This window comes from Numenius arquata, chromosome 8, assembly GCF_964106895.1.
Source record: "Numenius arquata chromosome 8, bNumArq3.hap1.1, whole genome shotgun sequence".
NCBI classification, from domain to species: domain Eukaryota; kingdom Metazoa; phylum Chordata; class Aves; order Charadriiformes; family Scolopacidae; genus Numenius; species Numenius arquata.
In genome coordinates, this window is record NC_133583.1 from 52,435,798 (window position 1) to 52,460,569 (window position 24,772).

At 52.1% G+C, this 24,772-nt stretch overlaps 1 protein-coding gene across 1 annotated transcript; it reads right to left on the reverse strand.

The window, feature by feature from the left end:
* Positions 1-646: 646 nt before the first annotated feature.
* Positions 647-24,562, reverse strand: MOB3C (MOB kinase activator 3C). The gene is made up of 4 exons (XM_074151942.1): positions 24,315-24,562; positions 16,575-17,074; positions 6,539-6,741; positions 647-2,239 (listed from the first exon to the last, which is right to left on the reverse strand). The coding sequence occupies exons 2-4, from the start codon at positions 16,993-16,995 to the stop codon at positions 2,210-2,212; spliced, it is 654 nt and encodes a 217-aa protein (XP_074008043.1). The 5' UTR covers positions 16,996-17,074; positions 24,315-24,562; the 3' UTR covers positions 647-2,209.
* Between the last annotated feature and the right edge of the window lie 210 nt (positions 24,563-24,772).

A 24,772-nucleotide genomic window follows, 5' to 3' on the forward strand; every position in this document is an offset into this window, starting at 1 on the left:
TGGATACTTTTTTTCTGTTGTCTAATCTGGACTTCCCAAGCCACAAATTGTGGCTGTTGGTCACTGTCTCACTGTCTTCTACATTTGGGAAGAGGTTGACTCTGTCATGTTTGCACCTCACCTTGAAGTAGCTGTAGGCTGCTGTCACTTCATCCCTTAGACCCCACTCTTGAGACAGCTTCTCCATAAGTCCCAGCCTTAACAGCTTCCAGAGGGTCCCGTGTATTAAGTCCAGCCAGGCCTCACTGCTCAGGAAGACAGAAGGTTTCCCCATAGAGCTGTTGTCATCTCCTGCCTCTGCACCACACACACAGTAATTTGTGCCTGTGGTTCTGGTTTATATGAAGAGGCTGGAATGTGGATCCCAGGAACCACACACACTTTGCAAAAAGTAGTGAGTAAAACTCACCATTGGGTATCGCTGGAAAAATACCAGCTTTGGGTGGGACACTGGTGAAGAGTCTGCAAGGGGAGAACGCAGACCCGACTTCTGAGATGCAAGCGGAGGTCTCAACATGGCGTTGGAGATCCATCAGTGCTGCAACTTTCAGCGGAGATCCACTCTTCAGGTTATCCTGGGTGTTTTTTCATGATGCCTGTCTTGCTACAGATGAATCGGTGAAGAATGAAGTACACCAGGCTTATTAACATTTCTTTAATTAGTATCAGAACAAAAATGTTCGGACTTCTATTGATTATTTTACACAGAAAATATTGGAATGATATATCAGGTGTTTTTGTGTCCGTATTGCTGTGGTTTATTTCCATGTAAAAATATACATCTGGTACACAAGATTAAAAAAAAATAGATTTTCACAACAAAACAAGTGCTTTGAGCACTAAAAATTCACTTGTGCACTTTAATGTTGGCCTAAATATTTACATTTTCTACCCACATCCCCTCCCTACCCCAAAAATGGGCAAACCCCAGATTATAAATATCAGCTGTGTCTGGTATACAAAACATTCCCAGAAGAAGGGCAGGAAACACAAACATAAAACTGCTGTGGCTCAGATAATTTGATTTTAATTGCCCAAAGACAGTTAAAAAAAAAAATATTAAAATTTCAACTCTCGTCAAAAGTAAAAACGGCACCGGGAGCACCACGCTAGTTTTCAGGCATTGCAAGCAAAAGGGGAAGAAATTATGAGATGTTACACCTTTCCAGGGAATAACAGCACAGAGCAGGTAGCAATGGTACGCTTTCAAAAGGTCGAAAAGATTTAAGAACTCATCTTGCCTTTTTGGAAGAACAGGGTAGATTAGACGCCTCTTAAAGGCCTTCTCCACCTGATTTACTACGCTGTCGGGCTGGAAAATGGAAAAACAATTTCTACAGCCGGCATCTGCTGATCCTGAACCAAGACAACATGTCAGGAAATGCTGACACATTGAAAATGTTGTTTTCTGGCAACAGTGTCTTTCCCCTGCCTTCGAGTGTTTCTCAGGTAGACTGTGCTGATCACACTGAAAAGTGGCTTAGTTCACCTTCTCTGTCACGGGGCCACCTGGCCGTTAGTCCAAGCAGTGTTGGATGCATCTGAGAACATCATGAAGTCCCCTCTGCCAAGTGTGAAAAAATCCCTAGTGGGGAAAAATGGTCCCTTTGGTAAAGCATGAATTAGGGCAGAAGGAGAGACATTCATAGGTCATGGTTAAAAATGGTTCATCGGCAACCAACCCCCTGAAGGCAGTTGGGCTCAAAGGTTACCAGCTTTGCAGAGCTGATCTCAGATGTTACCACAAACCCACTGCCTGTGGGAAAGGTAACAGGCGTTACTCGGTGGGCAAGGTCACACCTGCTCATGGGGCAGGAATCACTAATAAAACACGTGGAGAGCAGTGTAGCTGAGGACAGAACAAGAGGAAAGGTGGCTGAAGGGATGTTATCAGACATGGTGTTGAGTCTTAGAAGCCAGAGTGTGCAAAAGTCAGCCAAACGTGCCTCGTTCTCCAGTAAGTCAGTGGCTTATCTAAGACAGGAGCCATACAACAAAGACTGGGATCTATTAAAAAAAAATAATATCTGTCCAGAAATGCTTGACAAGCTTCGGATTCAGCCCTGGCCTGAAGAGGCTCTTCTGCAGCGTTCATAGTTCATTGAGTTGAAATGCCCAGAGTGAGTCCTTGGGAAGAGGTCTCCCACCACAGGGTGTTTTGTCCCATTGGGTTCCAAATGAGCCAGCTGAGTTCGCCTGCCAAAACGCTTCAGTGGCAAATTCGCTCTGTCATTTCTTTCTGCATTGAAGTGGGAGAGAAAAGAAAGAAACAGTAAGTGCAAAAATACAGGTTTTACTAGGGTGACATGTCAGGCAGTTTGGCAGGCGTCCAAAAACAACCCGAGGAAGCCACCGTGGGAGTCTCAGGGAGCGTTCCTCTGTTTCCCATGCCAGCCCTCCTGGGAACTGCTCTGCCTCAGCAGCTCCTTCCTGGCATCCTCCTCGGTCTCTGTGGCACAAGGTTATTTTGGCCGTGCCCTAGCTTTGTGAGCAGTCCAAGGAAAAAGATGTTGAAAGATGCAGGTCGGGCATCTCAGGACCTCCTGACTCAGCTGCGGAGCAGCCAGACAAGCCGGTGCCGCTCTCAGAGCATCCGTTTGTGGCTGCCGAGGGAGACGGGACACGGAGCTGCTCCCGGCTCTCACACAGGGAGGTGACAACAGCTCACCCAAAGGACCTGTGCTTTTGGCAAGGGATCCCATGGTCACACTGCAATGCAAATGAGTGCTAATTACAGAGGGCTGCAGGAAACTAGATGATCTCCAGAGGTCCCTTCTAACCCCATATCATTCTGTGATCCTGTGCGAAACCTCCTGCGAGAGCGAGCTCTGTTCAGGGTAACAGACTGTTTTCTTTAGCCAGGATGGCATCATGCCAGCGGCATTAGGAAGGTGCCCAGCTTTCGGCTGGTGAAAGATGGCATTTGTCCTTGCCTTACGGAGCTCAACTAATGGCTTGCAAATCACGTACATCACGGCAGCGAGGAAAGTCTGTGATTCTCTCTGGCTCATCAGGTTCATGGCTTGTGAATCTGCGTGTGCACGCAGACCCCCTCACGCACCCCTGAGAAGGGTTTGCACATTAAAACATACTCCCAAAATAGATCTGAAGTAGGACTGGTCTGCAGAGAAGGAAGGATGAAACTCTGAAAGAAGGAGAACTAGGAAAGTAGGATGACTCTTGAGTAACCCTATAAAAGGCCCTTTAGTGATATAACCAATGGGGACGGAAGCTGCAGTCTCAGCTCTTCAGTGCTGAGAGCTTTGTTTTTAAAATCCACTGGGGAAGAGTGGCAAAGAGAGGGCTTCTGTGTAGGAGTAACATGCAAAATCACTTGAGCACAGAACCCTGCCATCAAATGAAAAGCCGATGGTGCTCTGCCACAAAATCACGTTGCAAACGGGAAGTGTTAGCAAACATCTCCGAAGCAGAAAGAAGACGGGGGGACAGGACTGTGAACATCCTCTTGCAACAGCAGCCAGCCCACCCCGCTAGCACAGCACTGCGGACAAAAGCAGCCTTGAACAGTATGGGTTGGGGTGGCCAGTGGACTGCCAAGCCGCCCACGAGCTCCTCAGGCTGGCCCCAAATGTCCAAGACATTCTTCACACTCTGGAAATCCCCACTGCTCTGCTTTAGTACGTAACCAGCTGGACCTCAGCCAGCGCTGCTGCCCAGCACCACGACCTGCCCTTGTCAAGGAAGCAAGTGCACGGCTTCGCTCTGCCCCCATATTTCTTGATGTGTTAAGAGGGTGAATCACTGCCTTTCGCTCGTTCTGCCTTTACAAAGCACCTATCTCATTCTCGCTTCCCAAGATTTGCTGCTAAGAAATCACATCCCAGAGAAGCTTGCCAAAAGGGAAAGCAGCAAAGGGAGATTCAGCCAGAGGCAGGCTTAGAAACCAAGAACTCCATCCCACAATCCCCATAATTTTTCTAAACTATTTGGGCCTAACAGGACATTTTCTGGCTGGGGAGGTGTTGCTTTTTCTTTCTTCTTGCTCCTCAATCTGAAAACCGGGGCTCATCAGTAGAAAGCCCACATCCGGAAAGCTCCAACCATAATACAGCACTCAGACCTGCTGTCCTGCTCCAGATGTGCTCCCTCCACATGCTGGGTGGCCTTCCATAGTCACAAGCAGGAAAGAGGCACCTCTGCAGGCAGGAGTCTCCTCTGTCAGGGGATTCACGTGGACTAACTCTGGCCATCCAAGTGCAAGGTTAGGACAGTTGTCTGGGCTTATGAGGCAGTCAGGAGAGACTGAACCTCTCCAGGACAGTTCATCTCATCCCTCCTGAGAGATTATTGCCTTTTCACAACCCTTGAGAAATTGGAAAAAACTAAACCCTGCTGAAGAGGAAGGCAGATGCAATGCACTGTCTGTCCTCGCTTAAGTCTCAACCCTGCTGATGAATTCTTCAGGACTTAAAAACATTTAGGAGCTGGGCGACAGCTATGGTGCAGCCCCATGAGAAGGGGGATGAGCAAAGCAAGTCACTGGTGCTCTACCCTGGGCTGGGGGAGAGTAATTAGCCACAGGAAAGTGGGCTGAGGTCAAGTGGAAAGTGCTGCAGAGGTTGGATGTTACTATTTGTGCATCCTCACAACTGCTGCTGAAGCAAAACCAGAACAGCATGAACTCCCCACATGCTCCACAGCACAATGAATGGGAGCCGCGCCAGGTCCCGGGGGCTTATTGAAAAGCCCCTGAGATGCGCATGAAGAAATTTCCCATTATTGCTTTCCCTGCCTGCAGCAGAGAGAAACACTGTTGGAAGCAGCTGGCTCAGTCCTGACCCACGCAGACTCTGGGACTGATGGCAGTGCCAAGCTGCAGCCTCCCTGGGGTAACAGCGTGGCCAGAAGGACCACTCTCAGTTTTTGAATGTTGTTCATAAGCTGCAGAAACTTCTCCCTCCCTCCTCAGCTCAGCAGTGCATCCTGGACACAGCCGTCCTCTGGCTGCAGGACACTCTCACACACACCTGCAGCAAGTCGTGGCCTGAGGGAAGGAGGTCTCCCATGTGGTTGGGTCTGCTCTAGGGCTTGGATGCCAGGTAATGGGCATGCCAAGAAATGAGGCACAGATAGACCAGAGGTAAATGTGTGTCATTTCCTTGTAGTTTAACCCTGGTTGCATCACACAGGAAAATCTGTTCATCTGGGATTCATCCAGACCCATAAATCATCCTATGTTCCATGTGAGTCACTGGCATTGAAAGCCTATTTAGCAGTGTCAGCCCCTGCTTTGGCTATTAGGTCTTAATTATTTACATTAGCAAGCATCAGTCAAAGGAGATGACACCATTATGGGCTGTATATCACTGCTAAAGAAGTTTGTCAAGAGAAGCAGTGGTGAGGAAGACTAACAGAGGACAGAGCGACACGGAGCTGCCATTTTCTGGAGCTGAGGGCCATTGTGATAATACAGGTCACGATCAAACTCTACCACATAGTTAATGTAGATGCTGCTGTCATTCAAGTCTCCCCTAATTAGATCATCATCTCTCCATCCCCCCAGGTCACTGTCAGAGCAGACAGGCAGCAAATTGACTGAGACAAATGAAAGCAGAGAAGGAGTAAAGCTCTTAGCACTCAGGGGCATATCCCCCCCCAGATACTCCTAAACAGGCAGCTCATGCTGGGACTTTTCTCAACTATTTCTCCCTCTCAGATTACATCCTCTTGGTCTTCCCTGGCCCTCTGCTGCTGAATGTGACCTTTTCTGCAGCCCAGCCCCTATCACCCCTTAATTGGGTTCCCTATTAATTCTTCTCCCATTGCAACCTGTCCTCCCCAGGTCAGACCACACTCTACCTTGCCCATGACACACTTGCTTCTCTTTCAAAACTAACTCTCTGCATTTTCCAGTTTATGTGCCCGAGCTGTCTGGCCTCTGCTTCCCACCAGTCCTGCTGTTTTCAAGGACTCTCACTCTCTGCCTGGCTAATTGCTTCCCAAGGGAGCTCCGGTGAGGCCTCTCCAGCTTGGTCTCTATAGCTGTTGTCTGGAGCTGTGTGTCCTACCGGGGCTTGCCTTCCCGCAGCCTCATTGTATTTCACACCAGGATCTCAAGCAGGGACCTTTGTCTGTTAATAAGAAAACTCAAGACTGTGGAGAGGAGACTTGGGCTCAAATCTGACCCCTGAAGGCCATGTGGACACAACTGGCTGGAAACACTTTGATGTGCAAATTGCATTAGAGCTATCAAGTCAGTAGAGAGGGACACTCTGTTACGGTGGTCCTGAGGATACTGAAGAGGGATTCATAGACATGGCAGCAGAGGCAAAGTTTAAGGAGGGTTTTCAAAGGGTAAACGGTTTCCTCAGTGTTCCTGGGAAGTTCTTGTTCAGAGAGCTAAGACTGATGGTTACAGGACAGAAAACACGGGTGTGCTTCTGAGGTAGGGTGGCTGAAAGAGTCCAGAGAGGGTGACTGCACTGCTCAGAGTCCAACCCCGACCTGAACCTACCAGTGCTATGTTCAGCCCACGCCACTCACCCCCGCCACCTCCCCATCCCAGGGGCATCCTTACCAAAGGCTCCAGCTCCCGATGGTCAACGAGGCTGAACTCCCTGATGAAGTAGTAAAAGTGCTTGTAGCAGGTGTTGACGTGAGCCTCAGCCCCCATGTTGATGATGCTGTCGAAGTGGTGGATGTAGACATGGACAAAGACACGGAAGAGGCGGGTGAGGATCTTAGTGCAAACTTGCTGGAACTGCTTGGGGAAGGGAACACCTGCAAAGCAGAAGCAAGTTGGAAGCCATTTGACCATTTCCAAAAAAAACAGCTAGCATTTAAATGTCACTGTCATGCTTAACAAGCAGTCATGGACGAGGAGGAAGGATTCCTTTGGCTAATGTCAAGAATGACAGCTACACCAGGGCAATGTGCCATCTAGCTCTCCCCACATACTTCCTCATTGCCTAACTAATAATTTCACACAGGCGCGGTCTGAGGATTTGGGGAGTTGCCCTAGGAGAGAAAATTTCTCATCCAGTGGAGGAGGCCACATCTCTCCACATCCGGCTCTATCCAGAGCAATCTGGCAGAGGATCCTTCTGCCCTCTCTCCCTGCCTTTCCCCTACAAGCCTGTGCAGGCACAGCATAAGTTAAATTGTATTTACCCTGGTCCATGAACAAAACTAAACCTCCTCCCAGCAGAAAAGATACCTTCCCCTGTCCTCTGAATCAAAAGGATGGTTCATACTGTTTTTCTTCCTCCACACACCCTCAAACGTCACTTCTGATACATCAACAGAAACAGGTGGGGTTTCTACCTTTTTCCCTGATCCTTGTTTCCAACAGTTATCTCACTAAAACAGGAATAAAATTACCCATCTTAATGATGCTTAGGTTGTAATTACATTGCACCTGTAAGGTGCTCCCTTCTGAGATGTCCCCCCAGGTTGTTCAATAAGGGGACCCACCACACATTGCTTTTTACTTTCAGCTTTGTCCCACACAAGGACGCAATTTCATACTCTACGTTTCCATCCTTGTCTAAATGCACAGTGAATATCTCAGAGGTGCGATACAGTCAGTGTCAGCAAGCTTGGGGCACATCTCTAAAGGAAACCTGGCTTTGAAACCCCGAATGTATTTTTTTGAGAGGAGGAAGATGAAACAACTGGGATTTGTTTTCCTGAAGCTTCTTCCTCTCCCCTGAGCAATTAAATGCAAATTTGCAAAGAACAAAACAAAAACATCCCTTCCAGTGGTTGTACCAGCCTCCTCCCTTAGCTTCTTACTAATGCAAGCACATAACCTCTTAAAAATCTCTCCAAATAATCTCCGCTCAACCATGTCCAGGTCACACATTTTGCGCTGTGGAAAGCATCAGCAAATCTCTTTGCTAAAAAAATTTAAAATGGTAATTTTGTCTTTGAATCTTCCTCATCAGCCCGGCTAGGCAATTAAGCTATTTTTTTCCCAAAGCCTCCTGGCAGTTTTGTTTCCCAGCAGCAGTGCCTTGACCCTCTCCTCCGTGGGTGGCTAATGTGAAGGATGTGTCCCTCCAACATCACGTGTGGAGCGTGTGCTTTCAATAGCCTGGGATCGGCGGGTGCAAGGTTCAGTAGCACAGGATTTGTCACAGAAAATGATCTTTGGTCTAACGCAGTGTCACCCTCAGCCCAGCCCAGTCTCGCTTTGCTTCATGGGTGCGGTGGGCAGGGCAGAAGAGCGTGCGCTGGTGCCACCAGTGGATGTCCCAGCCACCACTCGGAGGAGGACACATATCTCGGTTCAGCATCACACGAACATGGAGAGGTGGTTTAGGGACTGATTCATGGCTGCTGCTCTGCATAACCACCATCACACCGCAGCCCCAGGGCTGCCCCCACAGCAGGGACCTCAATGTGACCTGTTTCACTGCCAGCTCTAACAGATCCCATCAGGACTTTCTGGGAAAGGTGTTTGCATCTGGCAAAGTACAGCCAGGTCTCTCCCCATGCCAGCAGCTTAGAGGTGGTACTGGAGACCTGCTTCTGCCCTGCACCCTTGACTGCGGAGCTCTCCTCGCCTGCCAGTCTGATAAGGGCAGGGATCAGAGAGAGATCTCCAGGTTTCCCTGCAGTCAGGACAATCACGGTGCTTCATCAATGGTTCCATTTGAGCTTTGTGTACTGAGTGAGGATTTGCTGAGCAAATAAAAGCCGTAATCACCCAGCTGGGTACTCAGACATGCCGTTAGGGTGGTCCCTGCAGACCAGCTTTGAAGAACCAGTCAAGAAACATTTTATTTTTAAATAAAGAAAAATTCATCATAGTAAGTAATTTCTGATGAGAACACATTGCCGGGCCCCGGCTGGGGAATACACCCTGTTCTGAACAGCCTGTCTCCCTGGGACCAGAGGTGAGCAGTCGCTGCTGGGAACTCAGCGAGGTGCCAGCAAGCAGACAGCAATGCATTGGTTGCCTCCAGCTTGTCACGAATCCCACTTGTCCCCCTTGCCTCGTGCCTCCTCCAGTCAAAGCAGGCAGCGAGGAAGGAATCAGATCTGGCCAGCCACCGAGAGTTTATCGCCAAACTGCGAAGAGCAATCATGAAGGAAAGCAGCAAACCTCAGCCCAGTCCTGAGCTGAGAAAGAAAGAAGATCAGACAGGGAACAGCAGATCAAAAGGATCTCATACTCCCAGGGCTGACAGCATCTACAGTCCAGGTACTGCTGTTAAATGAGCCACCTCCAGCACTGGCAGATGGTGACAAGTGGCTTTCCACCGCTTTTGTCCTGAGGCTAGCCAGGAACCGTCTTGTCCTATATATCAGTTATCAGCAAGTTTTCATGAACGTGCTGGCAGCTGAGAGACTTAGAGGGGTGACACCTCCAGCTACATCCTGGATTCTCCAAAAGCAGCTCTTGCATCAGGGAACAGAGATTTAGCATAAATCATAGAATCGTTTGGGTTAAAAGGGACCTTTAAAAGTCATCTAGTCCAAATCTCATGCCTGTTGGCAACCATGGGAGCTGCTGAGCTATGCTGTACCTAATGATGCCTGGAAAGATACCGCCAAGCTGCCAGGACCTACAAGTAGCCTTCTTGGCTACCTGCCACTGTGCTTGCACACTAACCCAGCAGCAGAATCAGCTCCTGGGAGGTGAAGCTGGGCTGCTCTTCTTTGTGTCCATCACAAGGTGTCAGTGTGTGGCCATCCCATCCAGACATGGCCAAGCAGTAGTGGTGGCTAGCCAGTCACCAGTGGACTTCTACAGGTCACACCTCACCCTACTATGTCATGAAACCACCACTCACTGTGGTCCTTTGGGTCAAGGGATCGCTGGCGTCTAGCTCTGGCTCTTTCTGCCCACGTCACCCCTCTTGCTCACACATGCCAGGGGAAGCACAAGCAGTCCCAGCAGCACAGGGCACAACCCAGGCCCACGGGGACCTGCTTCCCCTCCCCGTGCTGCAGCCACATCTGCGCCTCCTGTGTCAGGACCCTCCATAGAGGCTACGGATGCTCGACTGGACCCTGTGTCTGGCACGGGGGCCTGCAGCAGTTGATCAAAGCGCTTCCCTGTGGGAAGGAAGCAAGGCGGATATCTGATAAGCAGGTTGCCTCCGCTAGCAGCCATCCTGCCTTGCTGCTGATCTCCAGTCACTTGGAAGGCAACCCATGGCAGCCCCAGCAGGCACTGGCCATGCTGGCAAGGAGCTGGAGAAATTCCCCATCCCCTCACCCAGAGCTGAAAGGAAAGGGCTCTCCAGTAAAGGCTGCATCCAACCAACCTGGGGAGAGCAAGAGAAAGATCTGGCATAAAAATGACTTTCCCTGGGTCACGGCTGCTGGCGCAGCGGATGTCCAGCAGACAACGCATGTGACATCCTCTCCAGCACACGAGGGGACACAGCCAGAGCCGGCTGTGCCTCCTCCCCGCAGCCGGGCGTGCATTGCAGCCAGCACATCCCAGCAAGGGGAAAGCCCTGGGACATGGATCTTGGCACTGGCCATGCGCCTATCCTGCCCTTGCAGATGTTTAGCTTTAAATCAAGCAGCCAGGCCCCCATACATTCACTTTGAAGCCACCCTAGCTGCTAGGAGGGGTCACCACGACAGCAAGGGGGGAACCCATTCCCCAAGCGTGCGGGGCAGCAGGCTGCTCCACCATGGCTCCCACCTTCCTGCCAGGCTGGGCCAGGCAGATCAGCGTTACAGCTGGTGGCAGAGAGACCTCATTAGTGGCCTGTGTGCCAATAAGCAGCACTTGGGAGCAGGGCAGTGGTGGCCCTTGCTTGGGGGACTTCTTCCATCTCGGAGGTGGCGCATGGTGGCACAAACCAGCAGGAGTAGCAGCTCGGTGAGATAAAGGGATGAGGCTGGTGGGACCCACTCATCACGGCTGAGATGGCCTGTTAGTAGAAGTATGGCAGGGCACGACAAAGTCAGGATGGAGCCCCAAGTTCTGACAAACCACCCTGGCAGGTAGGGCAACCCTGCCTGGTTTTGCTTCAGCCTCCCCAGCCCTACACACGTACGAGGACCCAGCAACACCGTCCCAGTGCATCCCACTGATGCCGGTCCAAGCTACCCCAAGGAATAGCAGAACACCACAAAACCCACCTGGGCTGATTTAAAGGCATTGAAACTACCTTTACAGTTAATTCACTGGCACTCACCATCCAGCAACCCTGGAGAAAGCAGCAGCAACCCCACAAACTGGGAGGCGGTAGCCCTCCTCTGACTCTTCTTGCATGATGAGTGATGAGGAGGGGACCACGGGATGCAATGTGAGCTCGCTCAGATGCTGGCAAAAACATTTATACACAAGGCCAGCTCTTTTTTTCCACCCGTGATCACAGGTATGTGCTACCCAGATGCTGCACACAGGACAGAGAGCCGGCGGCTGGGAGCTTTGCTTGTCCCAGGACAGAAACACAGCCCGATTCCAGGAGGAGTGGAGCGGAGCGGAGCAGCCATCCACAGGGGCGGAAAAGGGAGAACCTTACACGTGCTCCAAGCCAGGGCAAAAGCTGTAAGTACAGCAGGTACCATTTCACTCCCTGCAATGCAGCCAGGGCGCTGGCGAGCGGTGTGACTCACAGCCCTGAAATGAATTAGCACCTTCAGTTTATCTTGGAGGTTTTGCTTGAAAACCTCAAGATGTGACTTAATGCTCTGAGAAATCTCTTTTCCCCACTCTGCGCTGATTTTGCTTCAAAACATAAGGAAACCATGTGGGACCACGTGTAAAAGGAAATGAAAATGAGAGGTTACAAAGTGCTTGCACTTATGGCAAGGGACTGCGAATGGCTCTTGGATCTTTCCTGCCATCTCTCCTGTCTCTAACCCTCGTGCTCCAGCCAATTTAATTTTTTCGTGATGAATCAGTACTGGGAAGCTATTTTGCTTCTTGGCAATTGTATTTTTTTCCTCTGCAAAAGCAGTAATTCAATGAACTACGTGATGAATTATTGTTGTTGTTATTATTTCTCAATTCCATTTTGGCCACCGTGGTGTTCGGTGATTCATTTTCTCCTAAAAATAAGTCTTTAAAGCCCCATTTAAAACTAATGGCATGATGGCAGCTGCAAGCTGGTGTGATGTTAATTTTTGGAAGAAAACAGGCAGAAAAAAAAAGACAAATCATGTAAAAAAATAGCTATCTGAGAGAACGGCAATAATTAGCTGAATTCTGAACATTTTTTCTCCTGTTGTTATGGGGAGAAAGTATCAGATAATTTCTCACCAAGTTTTCTCTGTTTTTTATAATTGTTGTGTGACCATGCTTGAATGGCAGAGCTTGAGTTTTGAAAAGCTTTCCAAGAACTGTTCCAAAATCTCCTGTGACTGATGCTCTTTAGAGCCGCAGGCACATTTGGCAGAGAGCGCGGGGTGTTTCCGGCGCTGGGGCTGGTCCAAACCCTGCGTCTGCACTGATTTAATATCGCAGAGGTTTCAGCAGCCACGATGGTGCTGATGTAGGATGCCCTTGTGCAACCAGCAGCTGGGCTGACCGGTGGAGACACAGCCAAGCAACTGCCACAGGCCCTGCAAACCCCCTTCACCCAGCCTTCCTCCCCAGCGCGCTGCCACCCAGCAGAAGCTCCTTAAAACCAGGCAGCACAGGGCAGAACGATTACTGGGAGGAGTTGATATTTTCCAAGTGGTATTTTGTTCACGTGGCGACTCACTGAAGAAATCCACTGATATAATTTTACCAGCTGGTAAAAATACACCTGTAGAATCATTTATTCTTCTCTCTCCATGGGAACAATGCTTATTCTCCATTTAAATATATTTTTCAGGACAGCTACATTGGTTGGAAGAGTGGAAACAGAGCGCTAGCACATGCAAACTGATACGGGTCGTCTGAGAAAGCTGCTGCTGCTGTAGATTTATAGCGATCGGGTTGGCATAGCTCTCCCCATGCTGGGATTTGTCCCATCTTGACCAGCAGACAAACAGGTTTCCGCTCCAGAGGAAGGATTATACAGCAAAGCCTTTAAGTGGGACCGAGCCCTGCAGGTGGATTTCCCTGGGGAAGATGCAGTATCTCCCCCCGACCCTTGCTGTGGTACGCAGAGGGCTTGGCAGCCCCAGCCCCATTAAACCACCATGAGGATTTTTCTACTGGTGCAAGCGTGCCATCTGAGGGCTGCGGACCTGCTGGTGAACTCTGCCAGGTCACAAGTTGTCTGCTGGCATCAGGCTTCCTTGATGCCCTTTCGGATGTCGGCCGCCCCTCCGGCCTCGCTGCAGAGCCGGCACAAGCTCTGCATCACACAGTTTGGCTAAACCGAAGGTGTTTGTCACCCAGGTCACTCCGCTCCACTCCCACCTCTGACACATGCTGAAGGACCAGATGCTTTAGTGGTGCAAATGAGCTCAGCTCTTGTTCTGGGTTACTGGAGTTGTGTGAATTTACCCCAGCCAAGGTCTGCCCCGTGATGCCAAAGGACCCTGCGAGCCCACAAGCCAGTGAACCATCTCTGCTGATTTCCAGCTGAGCCTCTCACCCCAGGGTGAAGGGTTTCCCTCCTCTGACCCATGAGATACCTCCCCGCGGACTGTCAGGAAGCCATGAGCCCTGCTGAATCATGTGCTGCTTCAGGCTTTGTAGCTTTTGGATGCAGAAGGGTGCTGAGGTTAGCCTCAGGCAGTGTTAGCAAGTTTGGGGAACACTTGCCGTTTCTCAAAAAAGAAAAAAAAAGTCTGTTTTGTCTGCGGTCAGGTGGCCTTAGCCAGGGAAATCTGTGTGCTGGGACAGTTTTATTGCACGTGGCAAAGAGGGGCCAGGAGGGAAAGCTGAGATGCACCACAGCTCACGAAACACCCGCTGAGAGAGTCAGCCGTGCCGATGGACCTCTCCAGCACAAGCAGGAGTGGAACAAAACTTCACGCTAAATCCCATCTCTACTACTAATATTGAAGAGCATCACCTCAACCCCAAAGCGGGAAGTTTATTTTTCCCTCCATCACCTTGTCAGATTTCTCCTCCTCCTTAAAACAGCTCACGTCTCCCCTGTGTCCTCTCGGTGCCTTATTCCCCTTGTCCCGGGTCTTTTCCCAAGGGGCTGGCTCTTCAGGAGGAAGGCTGAGCATCTCTGTTTGCTCGCCTTGGCCGTTGTCCCTGAGCCCTGTGTCCCTCCCCGCTGCGTGTCCCCCAGCCTCCCCCGCCATCTGTCACGGCGACGAGGAGCAGCCCGTCGGGAACGGGCGGATGTGACATTTCCCTTCGGCCAAACACCTCCATCTTCTGAAATGCCAGAGCTGCCGAGCAATTACCCGGCGCACACGGCAGGCCGGTGAAAGGCAGTTAATTGGGGACAGACTGATGACAAACTGCCACCGGCTCCCTCCTCCCTTTGCCTCCCACAACAGCCTTTCACGTGTTTTAAAGTGCGATCTCAGACTAAGTTCCCTTTTACATGTGCAAGGCCAGAAGCACCGAGACACGCCAGCAAGGACACTGGAGTCACTCGGGGACATGAGGGTCGCCCCCCCCAAGAAAGAGGCTTGGAAGAGGGACGCTGGGAATGGCTTTGGAAGACCGAAAACACAGGTTTGCCCCACAACTGCCTGCAGGCAGCCTGGATCTCACCCAGAACTACCCCCACGCCAAAAAAAAGGAGAAGTGGAAACCAGAGGCAGCAGCCATCCCTCCCCACGTCGGGATGTGTTACCCCTCAGAGGGAGAAGTGCCAGAAATAGGGTGAAAACCAGCAGGTCCACAACTGCACTTGGGTTTTGTGCCTCAGAGGAAGACGTTGGGAGAGTGGAGGGTGCTGCGATGCCGCCGTCCCTCCGTGGCTGCCTGCTTTCTGCAGTGTTAAGACTTTCAGCAGCTTTCAAGCAGTATCACATCCCAAGTCCCTCCTGAAAGGTGCAAAATTGGACTAGGACACTCTCCTTTCTGGCCAGAGGAAAAACAGAGTAAATCCACGTCTACACCCCTGCTTTTAATGGCATGCAGAGCTTCTCCTTGGGAACAAGCTGCCTCGGGAAGAGGAAGACCCAGCCTGTACCCCTTGGCAGCAGCGAGCCTGTGCCCAGCTGCAGCCAGAATCAACAGGGACTCTGTTGTCCCCAGCAGAGCTGGGTCTGCCAGCAGTGGGCATCCTGCATCCCACACTGTCAGCCAGCCACACTTCCAGCCTCCTCCATCCGCTGGGATGTGTGGAGACCAGTGAGCCCACAAGGGAGGGATGTCTCCGTGGCACAGGGGATGCCCCCGGTGAATCCCAGCCTATCTGCCTGTCCTCCAGCATGAGGATCTGGCACTGCACTACCTGGCCTGTCCCAGACCGCCAGCGAGGGGAAGGCGGCTGTGTCTTCCTGCAGGTCTTGGCTTCAGGTGATGGAAGAAGAGAGAAAGAAACCCCCAGAAGGGGAGTTTTACCACCCTAACCCCAGGCAAAGTCAGTACAGCCAGGTCACACGAGGGGATCACCCCATCTCAGAAAGCTGAAATCCAGAGTTTGGCACAACCCGCCCACAGGCACCACCACCCTCTTGCTTGCAGAGAGCCGTGACCCCTCTGAGCCTCTGAGGGCTGGAGACTTTCACGAAAAAGACACACAACTAGATGTTGCAGCACAGCCAAAAAGGGCTGCAACAATTAAGTGGCAGCCAGTAGTCCCACACGGATCATTTTTTTCAATGCTTCCCAGCATAATAATCAAGATCCTGAGCCTAAACTGCACTGGTTGCATATGGCTCTGTCAGCTGTGCTGCTTGGGAAAACCGAAAAGGTCAAGCAGACTTGCAAAGCTCCTTAAATCTTATTTTACATTCAAGTAGTTTTGTGTTTCATCTGAAAAGCAATAGCTTTGAGGCATGACCCGAGGCTCCGTCAGCCCCACCACTCAATGCATCAGCTCCAACCCTTGAAGTCATCTCCCCAAACTACAAGAAAGCAGCTAAGCAGCGAGGCTAATATCAGCCTCAGCAGCTGCCAAGCGCTGCAAGTCAGCAGCAGAGGGGTTAGTTTGCAAGCTGTGTTGCCTTTGGCAGCTGCTGCAAGCTCTTGAGGCCAAATTTTTTGAAGGGGTGCATCGTACAAGCTGGGGGGTTGGCAGCTGGAAAGGCCAGGTCCTGGGTCAGGCATCTCTGCTTGGGCGATGGCTCAGCTAAATAGCAAGATGTGATGTTATAATCAGGGCTGAGATGAATTAGCAGAGATTGAAAGACAGCTGAGAAGTGGAGCAGCAAGTGGGACGAGGGTTAGACCTTGGGAACACGAACCTACCTGGAGAACCAGAAAGAAATCAAGTTGGTTAGTCGAGAGAATAGCAGCAGACTGCAGACATGTGACGACCACCTCCATCCAGCCCTGTGGCTCAGCTTCTTGAGGAAGGGCAAGGAAGCTGATGAGCTACCAGCCCCCATTTCTCACAAGCACAGAATACTTGGAAAAAGTTCAAGCACAGAATCCCCTAGGAGTCAGATGAGGAATCCCAAGCTCAGTTTGCAGCAAGGGGGTGAGGGATGGACACTGAGTAGGAAAGGCCACTATCCTTGGGATCACAAAGTTCAGCAATACCAACCCTGAGGCGCACCAGTGGCTTGGGAAAACAAACTGGTTACAATCCCAGCCTTCTTGCGAAGAACCAGAGCACACTCACCTATCCTGGTGGGGAAGATGTCCTCATTGTTAATGAGCATCTCAATCCAGTCCATCAGCATACACATGTACTGTGGGGCTGACAGCTTGGTCGGCTTCTTGTATTTGCTATCGTCCTGCCACCTGTACTCGTATTTGAGCCCGCCCGACATGATGGGACAGCTCTTCTCCGTGCAGTACTCCGACATGGTGCCGTAGATGAGGTTGATGCGGTTGAAGAAGTCCACCACGTGCACGGCGATCCAGTCATTGATGCTCTCACCAGGAGGCAGCTGCACCACCGCTTTCAGGTCCAGCCCAGACTTGAGGGAGGCCTGGGCTTTCTTGTACAGCTCGAAGCGCTGGGTGCCCGGCTCAAACTTCTTTCGAGGACGAAACGTTTTGTCTTTGTTGAAGACTTGCTTGAGACACAACGCCATCATGGGCAGTGCCGGCCAGGGTGAGGGCAGAGGCTCAGCGCAACGTGAAACCCAAGGCTGAGGTCTTCAGGGGTGAAGGTTTCTGGGAGGAGAAAGAGAAATTTGGGTCATCTGTGAAGGCAGCTACACACATGGGCATGCTGGCAGGGACAAATCCACACCAGGATGCTGGCTGACCCCGCTGCTGCAGCAACACACGGGGGTGGAGATTTGGGGTGAGCTCCTGGCCCCTCCATATCCACCAGGGTAACCTGGAGCAGATGCTGCCACCTCACACAGCAGCTCCTGGCACTGAAGAGGGTTAGCACTGCCACGCTTGTCCCGTGCGGAGCTCGATGGCAGACAGAGCCCTTCTTCCCTCCGGAGCACACCAGGAGCTCACTGGGCTCCATCCAGCCTCTTACCTCCGGGGCATTTATCAATAGCTGCTGCAATAAAGCAACAGCCACGACATCAGTGGAACTCACCAGCCCGGACAGTCCCAACCTGGTGGCCCTTTCCTCTTCCAGCAAAGGGGAAGTGTCTCTTTCCCAGGGATTTCTCACTACAAATAACCCCTGACCCTGCTGCAGTGGCTGGCAAGCGATGCCCCGGGGACCGCGCTGCGACCGCAGCTGGCTGCTGGTTCACACAGCCCCAGCGCTGAGATCAATGGGAAAAGGGGGAGGGGGGGGGATTATTTTTGTTGTTCTGCCCCGTGTGTGTGTTGAGAAGAACAAAACCCACGTGCAAAGAAGGGAAACGGCAGCCCAGCGCAGCGATGTGACGTGCCAGGATGCGGCCACCCCTCCAGGCATACACACAATGCACACAGGAGCGGGCTGGGTGGTGAGCTGATGCTCCGGGTGACTCGGTCTGGAAGTCATGGCCCTGCAAAGCGCTAAGCTCACCCCTTCCTGTCTGGGATTAGCACCACAGACGAGGGCTGCAGTATTTCCCTTTTGTTTTTTCCTTTTCCTCCCTGAAGCTCCAGTGGGAATCCCATCCGCCCCAGACAGGCTGAAATACACCTGTGCATGTGGTTACCTGCACTCATTATCGGTGGTGGTAATGCAAGATCAAGGCCCCCTTGTGCTAAATGCTTTGATAAGGCTTAGGGAAGAGAAAGGCTCCCAACAGCCTCCCCCTTGATGGGAAGAGATGGAGAAAGAGTTAAACAAAAAAAGAAGAAAGATTCACGGAAAGGGGAAGTGACTTACCCAAAGTCACGAGCAGGAGGGAATGGTTTTGCCCCCAAGCAAAACTTGGGTGCACGTTCATCATTAAAAAGACAGCTTTTAACCAAAAGCTTGCTATATAAACTCTGTTTTCTAAGCTTAGTCCTGAGCCACAAGAAGATCCTATTTTGCCCAGCAGAGACCAGTAAACACCTTGCAAGAGAAATGCTGTGCTCCCCTCAAAGCCCACCCATGGGGACATCACTGGGGGCGCAGCGGGACCTAGTGATCACCCCAAACACTGGCAGGATCTGCCCTGCGGGGGTTTCTACACCACAGCCAGCACGTGGTTGTGAAGGAAAAACCCTGGTGTGGGTGCAAACCCCAGCATGGGTGCTGCTAGTGCACTAACCACAGCCTTTCCCGCAGGCTGTAGTGTTGTTTTGCCACCATTACATAGCTCCCAGCATGGTGGTGCCAAACTCTGCCATGCTCTGCTGTACCCAGGTACAACCAGTCCTGAAACTGTATGTTTTTAGGTACTTTTTGCCCCACGGAGGGGGTCACAGCCATCACACAATGTTATGTAGTAGGATTTTAATACCAGGGTCTACAAACCTTCCCCAGATCATCTTGCTGGGTGGGATTTTAATGGCTCCAGCCCTGTTGTCCCCATTTATTGCCAAAGGGCAATGATGAGGGGGATGTTTCTTGGGTGCTTTTTCCTCCCCTGTCCCAAGCAGCTGGCGGGGGGGGGGGGGGGGGGGGGGGGAGCAGGAGGGAGGGAGGGGGCTGCTCCAACCATGTCAAAGAGCTTGTTCCCCACTTCAAAAAAAACCCACGAGCTCTCCAAAATGCCAACCGACAGAGGGAGCCAGCCGGCATCACATCATGACTCCTACCTGTCCCAAGGGCAAGGGTCTCTGCTGAGCCCCGAGGGAGCACAACAGAGGCCAGGGGACTCTGGGCGCAGCAAAGCTGTAAAGAAAAGCCCTTATCTGGGGCTTCCTACCCGGCTGTCACATGTTGAAGGCACATCCTGTTGATAACACCTCTAAAAAAAGCTTCCCTGGGAGTCTGTATAACAGTTTCTAAAATATATACATATACATACATATATATTTATGTATAACTACTGCAATGGAGATCCTAATCTAGTAACATAGGAAATACTGGGATACCCTTCGGGACGAGGCATCCAGCAGAGTCTCCCCCTATGGAGGTAGGTGCGATGGGGCTGAGCAGTGCCAGGCCCTGCAGCCAGTGTGGGGAGGGAGGGGGCCAGCATACCCTCAGACGTGGACTATTTTTCTTCTCTCTCCTGTCACCAGCCAGCGGCAGAGGGCTCTGGCTGAAACATAAAGGCCATTAAAATGAGCAAAAATAAAAAATCATGCACCTAAACGAGAAGTCAGGATTTCCCCATCTCACACTTGGCAGCTTCCCAGACCAGGGATGATGCAGCAACCACTGATCCGTGGTGAGATCCATGGAGGGACCTGCAGGTCCCCCATCCCCATCCCCAGCCAGTCCATGACCCCCAACAAAGCCAAATAGCCCATTTGCCCAACACCCAGATAAAGCCCAGTGACTGCCACCCCCCAGGGCTGGACAGGCATCACACAGCCCCACACCAAGCCCAAGTCCTCGGTCTCTTTGCCAGGTAGTCGGAGGATGAACAACTTGGTTATGCCCATGTTAGACCAGACCAATCCCACCAGGCTACACAGTCCCTCCAGGTTAACATCAATACAAGCAGGGACTGGGACCTGACCCAGCAGGTTTCCGTGGGACTTCAGAGAGGCAAGTTGTGCCAACAAACATTTCTCTGTGTCACCATTTCTGCTGGCCTCGGCTCTATTTGCTCTGCTCCAGGAGCTATTGCTGTTTGCAGGCTCTTCCATGCAGAGACTGGGTTGTTCCGAGGTGATGAGAAGCCACCCTGGCAGATAATATCCCATCAAACACATCACTGCAGGCCATGGCCATCAGCAGTGAAATCTGTTCTCCATGAATGTGGGGTAGTTGCCATGTTCCTATGCCTCACATTGAAAGCCCTCTGCAAATGTTGAGCTACTCACTGGGAAATAAACTCTGCATCTCATCTCCCGAAGCCATCCTACTGCCCCATAACTCATCCCACAACTGCATCTCTGTGTCACCCTGCAAGCTGCTCTCACTCATCTGGCAGGTGGGAATGTGCTTCATCCTTCAGTATCATCCTAATAAAACACCAATTTAAAAAAAAAACAAAGAGCAATGACCTGCGAAACATCTGCCAGATGTTTTCCTACCATGTATCTGTTAGAGATTCCCGGGAAGGGGGGAGTAAAACCCGTTGCTGCCCAAGTGCTCGGAGCAGACCTGTCCCCTGACCCCACGGGATGCTGGCACGGCACCGCCGCCTTTCTGCTCCCCGGGCAGTGGTGCACACCGGAGTAACATAAGCAGTTTTGCTTTCGAGATCCTCACCAGCATTGCTACCAAATTACCAAGTTGTTAAAAGGCCTTGTGAATCTTTACTGGAGAACAATGGTCTCCAGAAGTTAAATTTAGCACAAAGCCAAAAACACATCCTGGGATTTACAATCCAAAGAAGCAGGGAGAGGCAGCAGGCCAAAAACCAGATTTGTTCTACACCTCACTCCAAAGCTTTCACTGCCCGAAGAGACCAATGTGCAGGGAAAGACGTGAGCGATGTAGGGAGGGAGCTGCACAGAGGCTGGACCAGGGCTTTAAATACCAGCTATGACCCCTGCAGCTGGGGCGCTGAGATGGGACATACCAGCTTGGAGCAAATAGTCTCTTCAAAGTCACCGATGCCTTGGTTTCCCCCTGGGAAGGGACCCAGCAACCGCCAACACTTTCTGGGAAGAAAGGCAAAATCCTTTGGGATTGGACCCAGACGAATCTCGAGTCTAACTGGTGGAAAAGGGCATCAGCAGCAAACACAAGACCAGGGTTTCCTAGTGTCCACCTTCATGCATCCAACTTGGCTGGTGCTTTTCCATCACCAGCTGAGGATTTGGGACAGGTCCACATAAAGAGACAGAAAATGGGAGATCTTCCAAGGTTGCAGTGGTAAGTTCATCTGACCCTGATGTTCAGGGCTGTCGTGTTGCTGGAAATCAGGCTGTGGTCCACTGGGGCTTGGGGTGGGACAGGAGACCCGTCCAAGTCCCAGATCACTGCTCGCACTGCCCATTTTGGGAAATCCGAAGGGCGAGCTGCCATTCAGCAAGCTTAGACAGCAGTTTCCTACGACATGACTGCACACATCCCACTGCTGGCCCGTGCCGGCAGGGCCTGGACTGGTGCCGCGGTGGCAACCTGCAGGTCTCTGCCTTCAGTTCCCACGTGCAAAATCAAAGCTTTTCCGAGAGGAGCCTTGGCAAAGGCTGCAACCCTTGAACCCAAAGGCTTCACCACGCCGCAGTTCCCATCACGGGGTGGTGCCGGCACCCCAGGGGCTCACATGTCCCTTTCTGAAGCATCTGCAAACCCCCAAATCAAACCTCATCCTGCTCCCAGGAGCAGACGGGGAGTGAAGCAGGAGGCTGCAGAGCAGGAGCCTTTCCCCGCTGTCACCCTGTGTCCCTGCTGAGGATGGTCGGAGGAGGATGAGTGAAGCTGCCAGATGGAAAGAGGCGGCCGCATCCCATGGGACAGCCACACCATGGCATGCTCAGTGCTCACCCCCATCCACACACCCAAAATAGCCTTGGCTTTGCAGAGGGCTGGCTTCAAACCCAGCTGAATGGCCACAAAACCCCGTCCATGGCTGCGAAGGCTGCTGGCTTCAGTCCTGCCCCTGTTTTTACCGGCAGCAGCGGAAGCGGAACTCAGTTGGGTTTAGCAAGAACGAAGTAAGCACAGGGTTAAGCTCTACAAGGGCAAGGCAGAGCGGCTGCCAGGGATGTAGCAGGCAGAGACACGTGAAAAACTGATTTCCTAGATTGCTGGCAGGTCCAGAGACGAAAGGAAATGAACTGGATGGGAGGGATGTAAGTTCAGGGTCAAACTAAGCCACTAATTTCAGATTTGAGAGTTGTTTTGGTTTTTTACTTAAGCATTTTTTTTTCTTTTTTTATCATTTGAAAACCACAGAGGAACACGGCAAGGCAAAGGCTTTGTTGTAAATTAAAAACAACTCTGAAAGGTCTGTTTAGAAACTGGCTAAACAAAAGGGGAAAGCAGGCAGAGCAGCGGGAGGGGGGCTTCCTCCCCCCTCAAGTCCTACAGGCACGAGGCAAGGTCACCAACGAAAACTTCCATTTTTGACCCCAAATAAGCTTTAGTCAGAAACCCAGCAGGAAAGATCAGTCAGAGACACCACCGGTCTCCAGGATGATGGGCACTGGGGACGGTCACGCACTCCCTGCCTCAGTTTCCCCAATTTCAAAACTCTCCCTCCCTGGGCTGCCTTTATATTAAGGGCTGTGAAAGCGAAGGCTTCAGGGGGAAAAGTGCTTTGCAAGTGCCCCTGGGAAGCATTAAAGTTTGTGGAGGGGAAGGAGAGGGGAAGGCTCCGACACCAGCACCTCTGGTGCTGAGTGCATCCTCTCTGGATCCAGCCCGAGACGGTTACACACTCGCACAAGCATCTGACTGGAAACCGCAGGCGGCTGCTTTAGCAGCACAATCCAACCCTTGCCAGGGAGCATGAGGGTCCAACACCATGGGCAATCCGCAGGGAGACTCCTGCTTTGGGAAGAAGCCACAGAGGGAGAGCACAGATTCACGTGGCTCCAGGCACCGTAGAGCAAAGCAGAGGCTAAATACCACCAGGTCTGCACAACCCCCTTGGCCTTCCCCGGGGCATCTTGCCTTTGGCCACCCATATGTCTTCTTCTGCTTCCCTGCTTTAGGGGATTCCCTTCTCCCCACCACAGGCAGCGTAGAAGTCCCGTTCTGCCCCATCCCCGGCAGAGGAGCAGGGCAGGCATCAGCTCAGCTGCCATCTGCCAGAGCCCCAAAACAGCCAGCCAGCCTCCAGATGGACAGTCTGACCAGAAACCAGCTGGCCCTGGGGCTCGGCTGGCTTTTCGCTGCTCTAGGAAGCGTCTAGTCTGGCTGCTGACTCAACAGCCCTGTCCCTGAGCCTCCCTTCACGCCCTGGAGAGGTCCTGTTGCAAAGTTTGATCTTCAACCTGTCCTAGAGCATCTTTACAACCTGGGCTGCTTCTTGGTGGATGTGACAGTACATCAGGAGCACCCCACAGGCCAAAGTTACCTCTCCTGAGCATCCTTTTTACTGCAGCCACCCCAGCCCCAATCCAGCCAGGGGCTGTGGGCATATGGGGCTCCTAGAGAGATGAAAGTACCCCATCTTTTCCAGCCTTTGCAATAGCCATGTCTAGTTTTAATTGCCCAAGGAAGGGGGTTGCAGAAGGACGATGCTGGGGAGCACGGTCTCGGGGCACTGGCCCCACTCCCTCTGTGCTTCCTGCTGGAGCCAAGCCCCAGCTGGGCTGTCCGTGAGAAACGGGGTTATTGGCTGCCGATCCCAAATATAACCCAAACGATGGAAAATTCCAGGAAATGAGCCAAGACAAGATGCCGGGAGGGGGATCAAGGCCCAGCACGCAGCCTGGGGGAGCTGTGGAGAAGCCCTGAACTCTCAGTGGCATCTCCCTACCACCAAACCCTCCTTGTGCAAACCCACATGGTGCTGCTGAGATCCACGAGAGGTGCGAGCATCCTCTGAGACAGCCCCTGAGGACCCATCTCTGGATCAGCACCCTCCAGAGCAGCAGCAGGACTCAGCCCTCTGCGCCCCGGCTGGGGGCAGCTGCCAGTGGGAAGCCACCCTGGCGCTTTCCCCCTGCTCGCCTGATGCTGGGAAATCCCCAACTCAAAACTGCAAAATGGAGCCAGCACAGCTTCCAGGAACGGGACTGCACACACTTTGGCTCTCCCCCGGGCCAGCCCTACTGTTCCCTAGCTCTGTCCTGCTCCTTGCCCTGCCTCCCTGCCACACCACCAGCAAAGCAGCAGCTCCCTGAGGACCGCAGCCTGGCCCAAAGGCACAAAAAAGTTTTTCCCGAGTCACCCATGATGACTCCAAGCAGAAAATCAAAGCCCCATCTCTCCGGGCTAGAGGCAACATATCCAGTTCATTTTAGGGGTGATGCCTGTGTGGGGCTGAGGGCTCTTTGGGGGTACCTCATTCCTGGGGGCTGGGATCTTGCTGCTGCCACCAGTGACTTGCTAGAAGCCCTGCAAAGAGGTGTCCAACAGCTTCCACGGCGCCCAGCTGCTCTGGTTCAGTCCCAAGGGCAATTACTCCACAGTCAGAGCCGTAATCCCAAACACCGGGAGCTCCGGGCCTGCGAGCTCAGGGAAGAAGAGGAGAGGAGACATGCCAGCTGCTGAAAAACCATCTCTGCTGCTTACTCTCAGCCAGTTCCCCCGCCCACAACTTTCCGCCCTCCCTTCGACACCAGCAAAACCACTGCTGGGACTGTCCCACCCGGGAAACGGGTCTCTGCCCACATCACAAGCTGCCGGCAGGGCTGCCAGTCCCTCTGTCCCCTGCGTGTCCCCCATTCCCCTGCACACCCCAGGCCATCTGCTCTAATCCCCTGCCCCGCCGGCAGCGGCTCCTCGACCCTCCCGCATCC